The 16,443-nt window shown below is 49.1% G+C and overlaps 1 protein-coding gene across 1 annotated transcript in view; it reads left to right on the forward strand.

Annotated features, from left to right (window-relative positions):
* CRISPLD1 (cysteine rich secretory protein LCCL domain containing 1) overlaps nt 1-16,443 on the forward strand; it is a 65,300-nt gene that overhangs the window by 16,173 nt on the left and 32,684 nt on the right. The window contains exons 4-7 of the mRNA XM_038766704.1: nt 974-1,089; nt 7,113-7,213; nt 11,104-11,256; nt 15,234-15,294. Of these exons, the coding sequence (XP_038622632.1) occupies nt 974-1,089; nt 7,113-7,213; nt 11,104-11,256; nt 15,234-15,294 (431 nt within the window). The remainder of the gene's footprint in view (nt 1-973; nt 1,090-7,112; nt 7,214-11,103; nt 11,257-15,233; nt 15,295-16,443) is intronic.

Raw genomic sequence — 16,443 nt, forward strand, 5'->3', positions numbered from 1 at the left:
GGGCTCACAGTCTGAAAGGACTTATCAGGCGACTCCCACGTGCCAGACGCCGTACTGAACGCCCGGGAGGGTACAGGAGTGGAGCGGGATGATGCTTCTTTTCGGCCCTGGGATTCCAATCAATCAATCGTATTTATTGAGCGCTTACTGTGTGCAGAGCGCTGTACTGAGCGCTTGGGAAGTCCAAGTTGGCAACATCTAGAGACAGTCCCTACCCAACAGTGGGCTCACAGTCTGAAAGGACTTATCAGGCGACTCCCACGTGCCAGACGCTGTACTGAACGCCCGGGAGGGTACAGGAGTGGAGCCGGATGATGCTTCCTTTCGGCCCTGGCATTCCAATCAATCAATCGTATTTATTGAGCGCTTACTGTGTGCAGAGCGCTGTACTGAGCGCTTGGGAAGTCCAAGTCGGCAACATCTAGAGACAGTCCCTACCCAACAGTGGGCTCACAGTCTGAAAGGACTTATCAGGCGACTCCCACGTGCCAGACGCTGTACTGAACGCCCGGGAGGGTACAGGAGTGGAGCGGGATGACGCTTCCTTTCGGCCCTGAGATTCCAGTCTTCCAAGGCTCCGATCTCCCCCTTTTAGACTGCGAGCCCACTGTTGGGTAGGGACCGTCTCTCTATGTTGCCAATTTGGACTTCCCAAGCGCTTAGTCCAGTTCTCTGCACACAGTAAGCGCTCAATAAATCCGATTGATGATGATGATGATGATGACTGTCTCTGTATGTTGCCAACTTGGACTTCCCAAGCGCTTAGTCCAGTGCTCTGCACACAGGAAGCACTCAATAAATACGATTGATGATGATGATGATGATGATGACTGTCTCTGTATGTTGCCAACTTGGACTTCCCAAGCGCTTAGTCCAGTGCTCTGCCCACAGGAAGCGCTCAATCAATACGATTGATTGATTGATTGATTGATTGATTTTGACCGGCCTTTTTGTCCCTTCCCTTGCCCACCAGATGGTCTGGGCTACCAGTAGCCGCATAGGCTGTGCCGTGAACCTGTGCCACAACATGAACATCTGGGGACAAATCTGGCCCAAAGCCGTCTACTTGGTGTGCAATTACTCCCCCAAGTAAGTGCCGGGGCCCCGGGGGGCAAACCCCTCCGGAGGGGCTGGGGCAAGCGTGGCTTAGAGGCTTGGGAGTCATTCATCAATCAATCAATCAATCAATCGTATTTATTGAGCGCTTACTGTGTGCAGAGCACTGGACTACGCGCTTGGAAAGTCCAAGTTGGCAACATCTAGAGCCAGTCCCTACCCAACAGTGGGCTCACAGTCTGAAAGGGGGAGACGGAGAACAAAACCAAACACTAACAAAAGAAAATAAATAGAATAAATATGTACAGGTAAAATAAATAGAGTAATAAATCTGTACAAACATATATCCATATATACAGGTGCTGTGGGGAAGGGAAGGAGGTAAGATGGGGGGGATGGAGAGGGGGTCGAGGGGGAGAGGAAGGAAGGGGCTCAGTCTGGGAAGGCCTCCTGGAGGAGGCCTTCATCATTCATTCATTCACTCAATCCTATTTATTGAGCGCTTCCTGTGTGCAGAGCACTGGACTAAGCGCTTGGGAAGTCCAAGTCGGCCACATCTAGAGACGGTCCTACCCGACAGCGGGCTCACAGTCTAGACGGGGGAGACGGACACCGGAGCAAAACATATTCACTAAATAAAAGAAATAGAATAGTAAATACGTACAAGTAAAATAGAGGAATAAATAGTCATTCATTCATTCAGTCGTATTTATTGAGCGCTTCCTGTGTGCAGAGCACTGGACTAAGCGCTTGGGAAGTCCAAGTTGTTCACATCTAGAGCCGGCCCCAACCCGACAGCGGGCTCACAGTCTAGAAGGGGGAGGCGGACACCAAAACAAAACATATTCACAAAATAAAAGAAATAGAATAGTAAATACGTACAAGTAAAATAGAGTAATAAATATTCATTCATTCATTCAGTCGTATTTATTGAGCGCTTCCTGTGTGCAGAGCACTGGACTAAGCGCTTGGGAAGTCCAAGTCGGCCACATCTAGAGACGGCCCCTAACCGACAGCGGGCTCACAGTCTAGAAGGGGGAGGTGGCCACCAAAACAAAACATATTCACAAAATAAAAGAAATAGAATAGTAAATACGTACAAGTAAAATAGAGTAATTAATATTCAATCATTCATTCATTCAATCGTATTTACTGAGCGCTTACTGTGTGCAGAGCACTGGACTAAGCGTTTGGGAAGTACAAGTTGGCAACATTCATTCATTCAATCGTATTTATTGAATGCTTACTGTGTGCAGAGCACTGGACTAAGTGCTTGGGAAGTGCAAGTTGGCAACATTCATTCATTCAGTCGTATTTATTGAGCACTTCCTGTGCGCAGAGCACTGGACTAAGCGCTTGGGAAGTCCAAGTCGGCCACATCTAGAGACGGCCCCTACCCGACAGCGGGCTCACGGTCTAGAAGGGGGAGGCGGACACCGGAACAAAACATATTCACTAAATGAAAGAAATAGAATAGTAAATACGTACAAGTAAAATAGAGGAATAAATATTCATTCATTCATTCATTCAATAGTATTTATTGAGCGCTTCCTGTGTGCAGAGCACTGGACTAAGCGCTTGGGAAGTCCAAGTCGGCCACATCTAGAGACAGTCCCTAACCGACAGCGGGCTCACAGTCTAGAAGGGGGAGGCGGACACCAAAACAAAACATATTCACAAAATAAAAGAAATAGAATAGTAAATATGTACAAGTAAAATAGAGGAATAAATATTCATTCATTCATTCAGTCGTATTTATTGAGCGCTTCCTGTGTGCAGAGCACTGGACTAAGCGCTTGGGAAGTCCAAGTCGGCCACATCTAGAGACGGTCCCTACCCAACAGCAGGCTCACAGTCTAGAAGGGGGAGATGGGCAACAGAACACAACATATTAACAAAATAAAAGAAATGGAATAGTAAATACCTACAAGTAAAATAATCAATCGTATTTATTGAGCGCTTACTGTGTGCAGAGGACTGTACTAAGCGCTTGGGAAGTACAAGTCGGCAACATCTAGAGACAGTCCCTACCCAACAGCGGGCTCACAGTCTAGAAGGGGGAGACGGACGACAAAACTAAGCATGTTCACAAAATAAAAGACGATTGAATGAATGGATGAAAATATCATCCTCATCGTTATTATTATTACAACCTGATCACCTTGTAACCTCCCCAGCGCTTAGAACAGTGCTTTGCACATAGTAAGCGCTTAATAAATGCCATTATTATTATTATTATTATTATTAGTCAGAGGTCACGGGTTCAAATCCCGTCTCCGCTGCTTGTCAGCTGGGTGACTTTGGGCGAGTCGCTTCTCTGTGCCTCAGTTCCCTCATCTGTAAAATGGGATTAAGATTGTGAGCCCCACGTGGGCCAACCATGTATCCTCCTCAGCGCTTAGAACAGTGCTTTGCTCATAGTAAGCGCTTAACAAATACCAAATTTATTATTATTATCTTAACTCCGAAGCGAGCCCGATCGCCATCTCCCAGGGGCGTGAAAGCAGTGAAAATGAGGTCAGGCAATCGTATATAGAGAGCGATTACTGTGTGCAGAGCGCTGTACTGAGCGCTAGGATAGGGTTCGTTCAGTCATTCGACTGTATTTCATTTGTTCTTTCTGTTGTACTGATTGAGCACTTACCGTGGGCAGAGGACTGGACTAAGCGCTTGGGAGAGGACAATACAACAGTCAAGGGTCACATTCCCTGCCCACAGTGAGCTGACCGTCCAAAGGGGGAGATATTAATTCTGTTGTATTTATTGAGCACTTACCGTGGGCAGAGGACTGGACTAAGCGCTTGGGAGAGGACCATACAACAGTCAAGAGTCACATTCCCTGCCCACAGCGAGCTGACTGTCTAGAGGGGGAGAGAGATATTAATTCTGTTGTATTTATTGAGCACTTACTGTGGGCGGAGGACTGGACTGAGCGCTTGGGAGAGGACAATACAACAGTCAAGAGTCACATTCCCTGCCCAGGGTGAGCTGACTGTCTAGAGGGGGAGATATTAATTCTGTTGTATTTATTGAGCACTTACTGTGGACGGAGGACTGGACTAAGCGCTTGGGAGAGGACAATACAACAGTCAAGAGTCACATTCCCTGCCCAGGGTGAGCTGACTGTCTAGAGGGAGAGAGAGATATTAATTCTGTTGTATTTATTGAGCACTTACCGTGGGCGGAGGACTGGACTAAGCGCTTGGGAGAGGACAATACAACAGTCAAGAGTCACATTCCCTGCCCACGGCGAGCTGACAGTCTAGAGGGAGAGAGAGATATTAATTCTGTTGTATTTATTGAGCACTTACCGTGGGCAGAGGACTGGACTAAGCGCTTGGGAGAGGACAACAGTCAAGAATCACATTCCCTGCCCACGGTGAGCTGACTATCTAGTGGGGGAGAGAGATATTAATTCTGTTGTATTTATTGAGCACTTACTGTGGGCAGAGGACTGGACTAAGTGCTTGGGAGAGGACAATACAACAGTCAAGAGTCACATTTCCTGCCCACGGCGAGCTGACCGTCTAGAGGGGGAGATATTAATTCTGTTGTATTTATTGAGCACTTACTGTGGGCGGAGGACTGGACTAAGCGCTTGGGAGAGGACAATACAACAGTCAAGAGTCACATTCCCTGCCCACGGCGAGCTGACAGTCTAGAGGGAGAGAGAGATATTAATTCTGTTGTATTTATTGAGCACTTACCGTGGGCAGAGGACTGGACTAAGCGCTTGGGAGAGGACAATACAACAGTCAAGAGTCACATTCCCTTCCCACGGCGAGCTGACCGTCTAGAGGGGGAGATATTAATTCTGTTGTATCTATTGAGCACTTACCGTGGGCAGAGGACTGGACTAAGCGCTTGGGAGAGGACAATACAACAGTCAGGAGTCACATTTCCTGCCCAGGGCGAGCTGACCGTCTAGAAGGGGAGAGAGATATTAATTCTGTTGTATTTATTGAGCACTTACCATGGGCAGAGGACTGGACTAAGCGCTTGGGAGAGGACAACAGTCAAGAGTCACATTCCCTGCCCACGGCGAGCTGACCGTCTAGAGGGGGAGATATTAATTCTGTTGTATTTATTGAGCACTTACTGTAGGCAGAGGACTGGACTAAGCGCTTGAGAGAGGACAATACAACAGTCAAGAGTCACATTCCCTGCCCACAGCGAGCTGACAGTCTAGAGGGAGAGAGAGATATTAATTCTGTTGTATTTATTGAGCACTTACTGTGGGCGGAGGACTGGACTAAGCGCTTGGGAGAGGACAATACAACAGTCAAGAGTCACATTCCCTGCCCACAGCGAGCTGACCGTCTAGAGGGGGAGAGGGATATTAATTCCGTTGTATTTATTGAGCACTTTCTGTGCTCAATATAATAATAATAATAATAATAATAATAATAATATAAAATATAATAATATTATTAATCAATCAATCAATCAGTCGTATTTATTGAGCGCTTACTGTGTGCAGAGCACCATACTAAGCGTTTGGGAAGTCCAAGTTGGCACCATATAGAGACAGTCCCTGCCCAACAGTGGGCTCACAGTCTAAAAGGGGGAGACAGAGCACCAAACCAAACATACTAACAAAATAAAATAAATAGAATCGATACCAACCAATCAATCAATCAATCAATCAATCGTATTTATTGAGCGCTTACTGTGTGCAGAGCACCGTACTAAGCGCTTGGGAAGTCCAAGTTGGCAACATATAGAGACAGTCCCTACCCAACAGTGGGCTCACAGTCTAAAAGGGGGAGACAGAGAACAACACCAAACATACTAACAAAATAAAAGAAATAGAATAGATATCAATCAATCAATCGTATTTATTGAGCGCCTACTGTGTGCAGAGCACCGTACTAAGCGCTTGGGAAGTCCAAGTTGGCAACATATAGAGACAGTCCCTACCCAACAGTGGGCTCCCAGTCTAAAAGGGGGAGACAGAGAACAAAACCGAACATACTAACAAAATAAAATAAATAGGACAGATAGGTACAAGTAAAATAAATACCCTTATTGCGTGCATAAATCCCTTCCCCACAGCACCTGTATATATGTATATATGTTTGTACATATTTATTACTCTATTTATTTATTTATTTTACTTGTACCTTCCTATTCTATTTATTTTATTCTATTAGTATGTTTGGTTTTGTTCTCGGTCTCCCCCTTCTATCAATCTAGACTGTGAGCCCACTGTTGGGTAGGGCCTGTCTCTATATAATAATAATAATAATAATGACATTTATTAAGTGCTTACTATGTGCAAAGCACTGTTCTAAGCGCTGGGTGGGGGGCTTATACGTTGCCAGCTTGTACTTCCCAAGCGCTTAGTCCAGTGCTCTGCCCACAGTAAGCGCTCAATAAACACGATTGATTGATTGATTGATAAATGAGTAATAAATATGTACAAACATCATCATCATCATCAATCGTATTTATTGAGCGCTTACTGTGGGCAGAGCACTGGACTAAGCGCTTGGGAAGTACAAATTGGCAACATCTAGAGACAGTCCTACCCAACAGTGGGCTCACAGTCTAAAAGGACAAACATATGTCCTAAGCGCTGAAAGAAACCGACTCTGGGGGGATGCGAACCCGCAACCGATGAATGGCTCTCTCGTCACTCGAGGTCCAATCATCATCATCATCATCATCATCAATCGTATTTATTGAGCGCTTACTGCGTGCAGAGCACTGTACTAAGCGCTTGGGAAGTCCAAGTTGGCGACATATAGAGACGGCCCCTACCCGACAGTGGGCTCACGGTTCTTATTATGTGCCAGGCACTGTACGAAGCGCTGGGATGGAGACAACAAATCAATCAATCGTATTTATTGAGCGCTCACTGTGTGCAGAGCACTGGACTGAGTGCTTGGGAAGTCCAAGTTGGCGCCATATAGAGACGGTCCCTACCCGACAGTGGGCTCACACGTGCCACAGAGCCACCTGCCCGGTGCCCGGGGGGTCCTGGGGGTCGGGGAAGGGGCGATTTTGGGGGTGGCGAAGGGGAGGGTCTCAATGGAGGCCGTTTTCTCTCGCAGGGGCAACTGGTGGGGGCACGTGCCCTACAAATCCGGACCACCTTGCTCCGCTTGCCCGCCCAGCTTCGGCGGGAGCTGCAGAGACAACCTGTGCTACCGAGGTAGGTGGGCACCGGGCCGCGGCCCAGCCCGTGCCACCCTGCCCCGTGCCCGGGGCATCCCCAGCGTGGCCCAGTGGAAAGAGCCCGGGCTTTGGAGTCAGAGGTCACTCATTCAATTCACTCAATCGTATTTATTGAGCGCTTACTGTGGGCAGAGCGCTGGACTGAGCCAATTTTTTTTTTATAATGGCATTTATTAAGCGCTTACTATGTGCCAAGCCCTGTTCTAAGCGCCGGGGAGGTTACAAGGTGATCAGGTTGTCCCACCGGGGGCTCTCAGTCTTCATCCCCATTTTACAGATGAGGGAACTGAGGCCCGGAGAAGTCAAGTGACTTGCCCAAAGTCACACAGCTGACAACTGGGGAGCCGGGATTTGAACCCCTAACCTCTGACTCCAAAACCCAGGCTCTTTCCACTGAGCCACGCTGCTTCCCCGAGTTGGCAACATAGACGGTCCCTCTCACAGGGCTCACAGGGTTCTGGGTGTAGCAGCGTGGCTCGGTGGAAAGAGTGGCTTTGGAGTCAGAGGTCTTGGGTTCAAATCCCCGGCTCGGCCTGTTCATTCGTTCAGTCGTATTTATTGAGCGCTTACTGTGGGCAGAGCGCTGGACTGGGCGTGTGGGAAGGCCAAGTTGGCAACGTAGAGAGACGGTCCCTACCCAGAAGCGGGCTCACAGGGTTCTGGGTGTAGCAGCGTGGCTCGGTGGAAAGAGTGGCTTTGGAGTCAGAGGTCTTGGGTTCAAATCCCCGGCTCGGCCTGTTCATTTGTTCAGTCGTATTTATTGAGCGCTTACTGTGGGCAGAGCGCTGGACTGGGCGCGTGGGAAGGCCAAGTTGGCAACATAGAGAGACGGTCCCTACCCAAAAGCGGGCTCACAGTCTAGAAGGCTCTTTTTTCCGAGCCAGACTCTCGACGCATTTGAGCAGAACCTGGGATAATAGTAATGATGGCATTTATTAATAATAATAATAATGATAGCATTTAATAATAATAATAATAATGATAACATATAATAATAATAATAATAATAATAATAGTAATAATGATGGCATTCATTAAGCGCTTACTATGTGCAAAGCACTGTTCTAAGCCCTGGGGAGTTTACAAAGTGATCCAGTTGTCCCACATGGGGCTCACAGTCTTCATCCCCATTTTCCAGATGAGGGACCTGAGGCACAGAGAAGTGAATTGGCTTGCCCAAGGTCACCCAGCTGACAGCTGGCAGCGATGTGATTGGAACCCATGACCTCTGACTCCAAAGCCCGGGCTCTTTCCGCTGAGCCACGAAGCACTTACTGGGTGCAAAGCGCTGTTCTAAGCGCTGGAAGCCCTTACTATGTGCAAAGCACTGTTCTAAGCACTGCCGGGATCGGTGTTTCCCCATTTGGGCAAGTCACTTCACTTCTCTGTGCCTCAGTGACCTCATCTGTAAAGTGGGGATGAAGACTGTGAGCCCCCTTTGGGACAACCTGATCACCTTGTAACCTCCCCAGCGCTCAGAGCAGTGCTTTGCACACAGTAAGCACTTAATACATGCCATTATTATTATTATTTTTATGGGTTCAAATCCTGGCTCCACCAACTGTCAGCTGTGTGACTTTGGGCAACTCACTTGACTTCTCTGGGCCTCAAGTTCCCTCATCTGGAAAATGGGGATTAAGACTATGAGCCCCCCGTGGGACAAACTGATCACCTTGTAACCTCCCCAGCGCTTAGAACAGTGCTTTGCACACAGTAAGCGCTTAATAAATGCTATTATTATTATTATTATTATTATGGGTTCAAATCCCGGCTCCACCAACTGTCAGCTGTGTGACTCTGGGCAACTCACTTGACTTCTCTGGGCCTCAAGTTCCCTCATCTGTAAAATGGGGATTAAAGATTGTGAGCCCCCTGTGGGACAACCTGATCACCTTGTAACCTCCCCAGCGCTTAGAACAGTGCTTGGCACACAGTAAGTGCTTAATAAATGCTATTATTATTATTATTATTATTATTATTATTATTATTATTATGGGTTCAAATCCCGGCTCCGCCAACTGTCAGCTGTGTGACTTTGGGCAAGTCACTTCACTTCTCTGGGCCTCAAGTTCCCTCATCTGTAAAATGGGGATTAAGATTATGAGCCCCCCCATGGGACAACCTGATCACCTTGGGACCTCCCCAACGCTTAGAGCAGTGCTTTGCACACAGTAAGCACTTACTAAATGCCATTATTATTATTATTATTATTATTATTATTATTATTATTATTATTATTATTATTATTATTATTATTATTATTATTATGGGTTCAAATCGTGGCTCTGCCAACTGTCACCTGTGTGACTTTGGGCAACTCACTTCACTTCTCCGGGCCTCAGTTCCCTCATCTGTAAAATGGGGATGAAGACTGTGAGCCCCCCCGTGGTACAACCCGATCACCTTGGAACCTCCCCAGCGCTTAGAACAGTGCTTTGCACATAGTAAGCGCTTAATAAATGCCATTATTATTATTATTATTATGGGTTCAAATCGTGGCTCCGCCAACTGTCATCTGTGTGACTTTGGGCAACTCACGTCACTTCTCCGGGCCTCAATTACCTCACCTGTAAAATGGGGATGAAGATTGTGAGCCCCCCCGTGGGACAACCTGATCACCTTGGAACCTCCCCAGCGCTTAGAACAGTGCTTTGCACATAGTAAGCACTTAATAAATGCCATTATTATTATTATTATTATGGGTTCAAATCGTGGCTCTGCCAACTGTCACCTGTGTGACTTTGGGCAACTCACTTCACTTCTCCGGGCCTCAGTTGCCTCATCTGTAAAATGGGGATGAAGACTGTGAGCCCCCCCGTGGGACAACCTGATCACCTTGGAACCTCCCCAACGCTTAGAACAGTGCTTTGCACATAGTAAGTGCTTAATAAATGCCATCATTATTATTATTGTTATTATGGGTTCAAATCGTGGCTCTGCCAACTGTCAGCTGTGTGACTTTGGGCAACTCACGTCACTTCTCCGGGCCTCAGTTGCCTCATCTGTAAAATGGGGATGAAGACTGTGAGCCCCCCCGTGGGACAACCTGATCACCTTGGAACCTCCCCAACGCTTAGAACAGTGCTTTGCACATAGTAAGCGCTTAATAAATGCCATTATTATTATTATTATGGGTTCAAATCGTGGCTCCGCCAACTGTCATCTGTGTGACTTTGGGCAACTCACGTCACTTCTCCGGGCCTCAATTGCCTCACCTGTAAAATGGGGATGAGGACTGTGAGCCCCCCCGTGGGACAACCTGATCACCTTGGAACCTCCCCAGCGCTTAGAACAGTGCTTGGCACGTAGTAAGCGCTTAATAAATGCCATCATTATTATTATTGTTATTATGGGTTCAAATCGTGGCTCTGCCAACTGTCAGCTGTGTGACTTTGGGCAATTCACGTCGCTTCTCCGGGCCTCAGTTACCTCACCTATAAAATGGGGATGAAGACTGTGAGCCCCCCGTGGGACAACCCGATCACCTTGGAACCTCCCCAGCGCTTAGAACAGTGCTTTGCACATAGTAAGCGCTTAATAAATGCCATTATTATTATTATTATGGGTTCAAATCGTGGCTCCGCCAACTGTCATCTGTGTGACTTTGGGCAACTCACGTCACTTCTCCGGGCCTCAATTGCCTCACCTGTAAAATGGGGATGAGGACTGTGAGCCCCCCCGTGGGACAACCCGATCACCTTGGAACCTCCCCAGCGCTTAGAACAGTGCTTGGCACGTAGTAAGCGCTTAATAAATGCCATCATCATTATTATTTGGGGGTTTGGATGGGCAGGAGGTGACCCTCCCCGGGCCGGCGGGCTTTTGGGGGGACCCTGATGGGTGAGGTTGCCCTTTTTGCCCCCCCAGAAGGGCCACAGCCGGGGCCCGCTCTCCGGGAGCCAGAAGAGGAAACCAACGAGATCGAGAGGCCCCAAAGCCCGAGGACCACCTGGCGGGACCGCCCCGGCTCTCAATTGGACGCCCCCGGCGGGAACGACGTCGTGAGCACCCAGCAGATGTGTGAGCCTCCTTCTGTGCCCACCCCCGGTGCCCGTCCACCCCCCGGCAGACGTGGCTTACATACCCAAGTCCGCCCGTGCTATGTAGTGAGCGCTTACTGCGTGCGGAGCGCTCTCCTAAAGGTCATGGGTTCAAATCCCGGCTTAACAAATACCATTATTATTATTATTATTATTATTCCCAGAGCTTACGGGGAGTGGTTTGGTGGGGGGCATTCTGAGACGTGACCGGGTGTTTGATGGAGAAGCAGCGTGGCTCGATGCAAAGAGCGCGGGCTTGGGAGTCAGAGGTCGTGGGTTCGAATCCCCGCCCAGCCGCTTGTCAGCTGGGTGACCTCGGGCAAGCCACTTAGCTTCTCTGGGCCTCAGTCACCTCATCTGTAAAATGGGGGTTAAAAGACTGCGAGCCCCCCTTGGGACAACCTGATCACCTTGTATCCTCCCCAGCGCGTAGAACGGTGCTTTGCACATAGTAAGCGCTTAACAAATACCATTATCATTATTATTATTATTATTATTATTATTATTATTCCCAGAGCTTACGGGGAGTGGTTTGGTGGGGGGCATTCTGAGACGTGACCGGGTGTTTGATGGAGAAGCAGCGTGGCTCAATGCAAAGAGCGCGGGCTTGGGAGTCAGAGGTCGTGGGTTCGAATCCCCGCTCAGCCACTTGTCAGCTGGGTGACCTCGGGCAAGCCACTTAGCTTCTCTGGGCCTCAGTCACCTCATCTGTAAAATGGGGATTAAAAGACTGCGAGCCCCCCGTGGGACAACCTGATCACCTTGGATCCTCCCCAGCGCTTAGAACGGTGCTTTGCACATAGTAAGCGCTTAACAAATACCATTATTATTATTATTATTATTATTGTTATTATTATTATTATTATTCCCAGAGCTTACGGGGAGTGGTTTGGTGGGGGGCATTCTGAGACGTGACTGGGTGTTTTATGGAGAAGCAGCGTGGCTCAATACAAAGAGCGCAGGCTTGGGAGTCAGAGGTCGTGGGTTCGAATCCCCGCCCAGCCACTTGTCAGCTGGGTGACCTCGGGCAAGCCACTTAACTTCTCTGGGCCTCAGTGACCTCGTCTGTAAAATGAGGATTAAAAGACTGCGAGCCCCCCGTGGGACAACCTGATCACCTTGTATCCTCCCCAGCGCGTCGAAAGGTGCTTTGCACGTAGTAAGCGCTTAACAAATACTATTATTATTATTATTATTATTATTATTATTATTATTATTATTATTATTATTCCCAGAGCTTACGGGGAGTGGTTTGGTGGGGGGCATTCTGAGACGTGACCGGGTGTTTTATGGAGAAGCAGCGTGGCTCAATACAAAGAGCGCGGGCTTGGGAGTCAGAGGTCGTGGATTCGAATCCCCGCTCAGCCACTTGTCAGCTGGGTGACTTCGGGCAAGCCACTTAGCTTCTCTGGGCCTCAGTTCCCTCATCTGTAAAATCATCATCAGTCGTATTTACTGAGCGCTTACTGTGTGCAGAGCACTGTACTAGGCGCTTGGGAAGTCCCAGTTGGCAACATATAGAGACGGTCCCTACCCAACAGTGGGCTCCCAGTCTAAAATCTACAGTGGGGATTAAAAGACCGCGAGCCCCCCGTGGGCCAACCTGATCACCTTGGATCCTCCCCAGCGCTTAGAACGGTGCTTTGCACATAGTAAGCACTTAGTAAGTACCATTATTATTATTAGTATTATCAATCACTGGTATTTATTAAGCGCTTACCATGGGCCGAGCACTCAAATCCCCCGGCCGCCTCTGACCTCACGTCGTCGCTCTCCTCCTATGCCAACCGGGCCCGCACTCTCCGCCCCTCTGATGCCAACCTTCTCACCGGGCCTCCGTCTCGTCCGTCTCGCCACCAACCCCTCGCCCACGTCCCGCCTCTGAACTGGACGCCCTCCCTCCTCAAATCCCGCAGACCAGCGGTCTCTCCCCCGCTTCAAAGCCCTATGGAAGGCCCGTCTCCTCCAGGAGGCCTTTCTAGACTGTGAGCCCACTGTCGGGTAGGGACCGTCTCTATATGTTGCCAACTTGTACTTCCCAAGCGCTTAGTACAGTGCTCTGCACACAGTAAGCGCTCAATAAATACGATCGATGATGATGATGATGATGATTTACTTCCACGTCTAGCATCCCGTCTAGACCGCAAGCTCCTTGTGGGCAGGGAGCGTGTCTACCCTCTCGCGCTGTCCCAAGCGCTCAGCACAGCGCCGGGCACGCAGTAAGCGCTCGATCAGTACCATTTGTCGATCGCAGCTCCCCGAAGGGAGTTTTGGGGAGCAGACAGTTGAGTTTGTAGAGATGATTCATTCATCCATTCGTTCAGTCGTATTTGTTGAGCGCTTACTGTGCGCAGAGCGCTGTACTAAGCGCTTGGGAAGTACAAGTTGGCAACATTGCAGAGCAGTGTACTAAGCTCTTGGGAAGTACCAGTTGGCAACATATAGAGATGGTCCCTACGAGGAGCTTACAGTCTAGTTCATTCATTCATTCATTCATTCATTCAATGGTATTTATTGAGCGTTTACTGTGTGCAGAGCACTGTACTAAGCGCTTGGGAAGTACAAGTTGGCAACATATAGAGACGGTCCCTTCGAGGAGCTTACAGTCTAGTTCATTCATTCATTCATTCATTCATTCAATGGTATTTATTGAGCGTTTACTGTGTGCAGAGCACTGTACTAAGCGCTTGGGAAGTACAAGGTGGCAACATATAGAGACGGTCCCTTCGAGGAGCTTACAGTCTACGGTGTTTGTTAAGCAGCGTGGCTCAGTGGAAAGAACCCGGACTTTGGAGTCCGAGGTCATGGGTTCGAATCCCGGCCCCGCCACTTGGCAGCTGTGTGACTGTAGGCAAGTCACTTCACTTCTCTGGGCCTCAGTGACCTCATCTGGAAAATGGGGATTAAGACTGTGAGCCCCCCATGGGACAACCTGATCACCTTGTATCTAGCCCAGCGCTTAGAACAGTGCTTGGCATGTAGTAAGCGCTTAATAAATGCCGTTATTATTATTACTATGTGCGAAGCGCTTCCGATCCCCCTTTCCCTCAGGAGGGAATGGAGGCCCAGAGAGGGAAATAATAATAATAATAGTAATAATAATAATAATAATAAAATAATAATAATCTTCTAGACTGTGAGCCCACTCTTGGGTAGGGACTGTCTCTATATGTTGCCAACTTGTACTTCCCAAGCGCTTAGTACAATGCTCTGCACACAGTAAGCGCTCAATAAATATGATTGATTGATTGATGGCATTTATTAAGTGCTTACTATGTGCAAAGCACTGTTCTGAGTGCTGAGTTCTGTTGCCAACTTGTACTTCCCAAGCGCTTAGTACGGTGCTCTGCACACAGTAAGCGCTCAATAAATACGATTGATTGATTGATGGCATTTATTAAGAACTTACTATGTGCAAAGCACTGTTCTGATTGCTGAGTTCTGTTGCCAGCTTGTACTTCCCAAGCGCTTAGTACGGTGCTCTGCACACAGTAAGCGCTCAATAAATACGATTGATTGATTGATTGAACAGTGCTTTGCACATAGTAAGCGCTTATCAAATGCCATCATTATTATTATTACAAGGTGAGCAGGTTGCCCCACGTGGGGCTCCCAGTCCTCATCCCCGTTTTCCAGATGAGGGAACTGAGGCCCAGAGAAGTGAAGCGACTTGTCCAAAGTCACCCAGCTGACGGGTGGCGGAGCCGGGATTTGAACCCGTGACCTCGGACTCCAAAGCCCGGGCTCTTTTCCACCGAGCCACGCGACGGGTCCAGGGTGGCTGGGTGGGTGGGGGGCTCAGGCCGTGAGCCCTGGATCAATCAATCAATCAGTCAATCGTATTTATTGAGCGCTTACTGTGTGCAGAGCACTGTACTAAGCGCTTGGGAAGTACGAGTTGGACGTGTCCGGTGGGAAGGGGAGGTGGGCACGGGGTCAGCCTGGCTTCCTTTTCAGCCCAGATCGTGACGTGCGAAGTCAGGCTGCGGGACCGCTGCAAGGGGACAACCTGTAACAGGTGGGTGGCCCGCTCCAACCCCCCGGGGTAGCCACCGGGCCGGTGGAGGGGATGTGATGGACGCCTGGCGGGGCCCGGGTGAGGAGCTGCCCCCTTCCTCTAGCCCAAATCCCATCAGTCCATCCATCACTTGTATTTATTGAGCGCTTTCTTGGGAAGAACCCTGCTCTGAGCGCTTGGGAGAGGTCGACTTGTACTTCCCAAGCGCTTAGTACAGTGCTCTGCACACAGTAAGTGCTCAATAAATATTGAATGAATGAATGAACCTGTAACAGGTAGGTGGCCCACTCCAACCCCCCGGGGTAGCCACCGGGCCGGTGGAGGGGATGTGATGGACGTCTGGCGGGGCCCGGGTGAGGAGCTGCCCCCTTCCTCTAGCCCAAATCCCATCAGTCCATCCATCACTTGTATTTATTGAGCGCTTTCTTGGGAAGAACCCTGCTCTGAGCGCTTGGGAGAGGTCAACTTGTACTTCCCAAGCGCTTAGTACAGTGCCCTGTACACAGTAAGTGCTCAATAAATATGGATGAATGAATGAACCTGTAGCAGGTGGGTGGCCCGCTCCAACCCTCCGGGGTAGCCACCGGGCCAGTGGAGGGGATGTGATGGACGCCTGGCGGGGCCGGGGGGAGGAGCTGCCCTCTTCCTCTAGCCCAAATCCCATCAGTCCATCCATCACTTGTATTTATTAAGCGTTTTCTGTGGGCAGAGCCTTGCTCTGAGCGCTTGGGAGAGGTCAGCTTGTACTTTCCAAGCGCTTAGTACAGTGCTCTGCACACAGTAAGTGCTCAATAAATATGAATGAATGAACCTGTAACAGGTGGGTGGCCCGCTCCAACCCCCCGGGGTAGCCACCGGGCCAGTGAAGGGGATGTGATGGACATCTGGTGGGGCCCGGGTGAGGAGCTGCCCCCTTCCTCTAGCCCAAATCCCATCAGTCCATCCATCACTTGTATTTATTGAGCGCTTTCTGTGGGCAGAGCCCTGCTCTGAGTGCTTGGGAGAGGTCAACTTGTACTTCCCAAGCGCTTAGTACAGTGCCCTGCACACAGTAAGTGCTCAATAAATATGAATGAATGAACCTGTAGCAGGTGGGTGGCCCGCTCCAACCCCCCGGGGTAGCCACCGGGCCAGTGAAGGGGATGTGAT

Source organism: Tachyglossus aculeatus, chromosome 25 (assembly GCF_015852505.1).
Source record: "Tachyglossus aculeatus isolate mTacAcu1 chromosome 25, mTacAcu1.pri, whole genome shotgun sequence".
NCBI classification, from domain to species: Eukaryota; Metazoa; Chordata; class Mammalia; order Monotremata; family Tachyglossidae; genus Tachyglossus; species Tachyglossus aculeatus.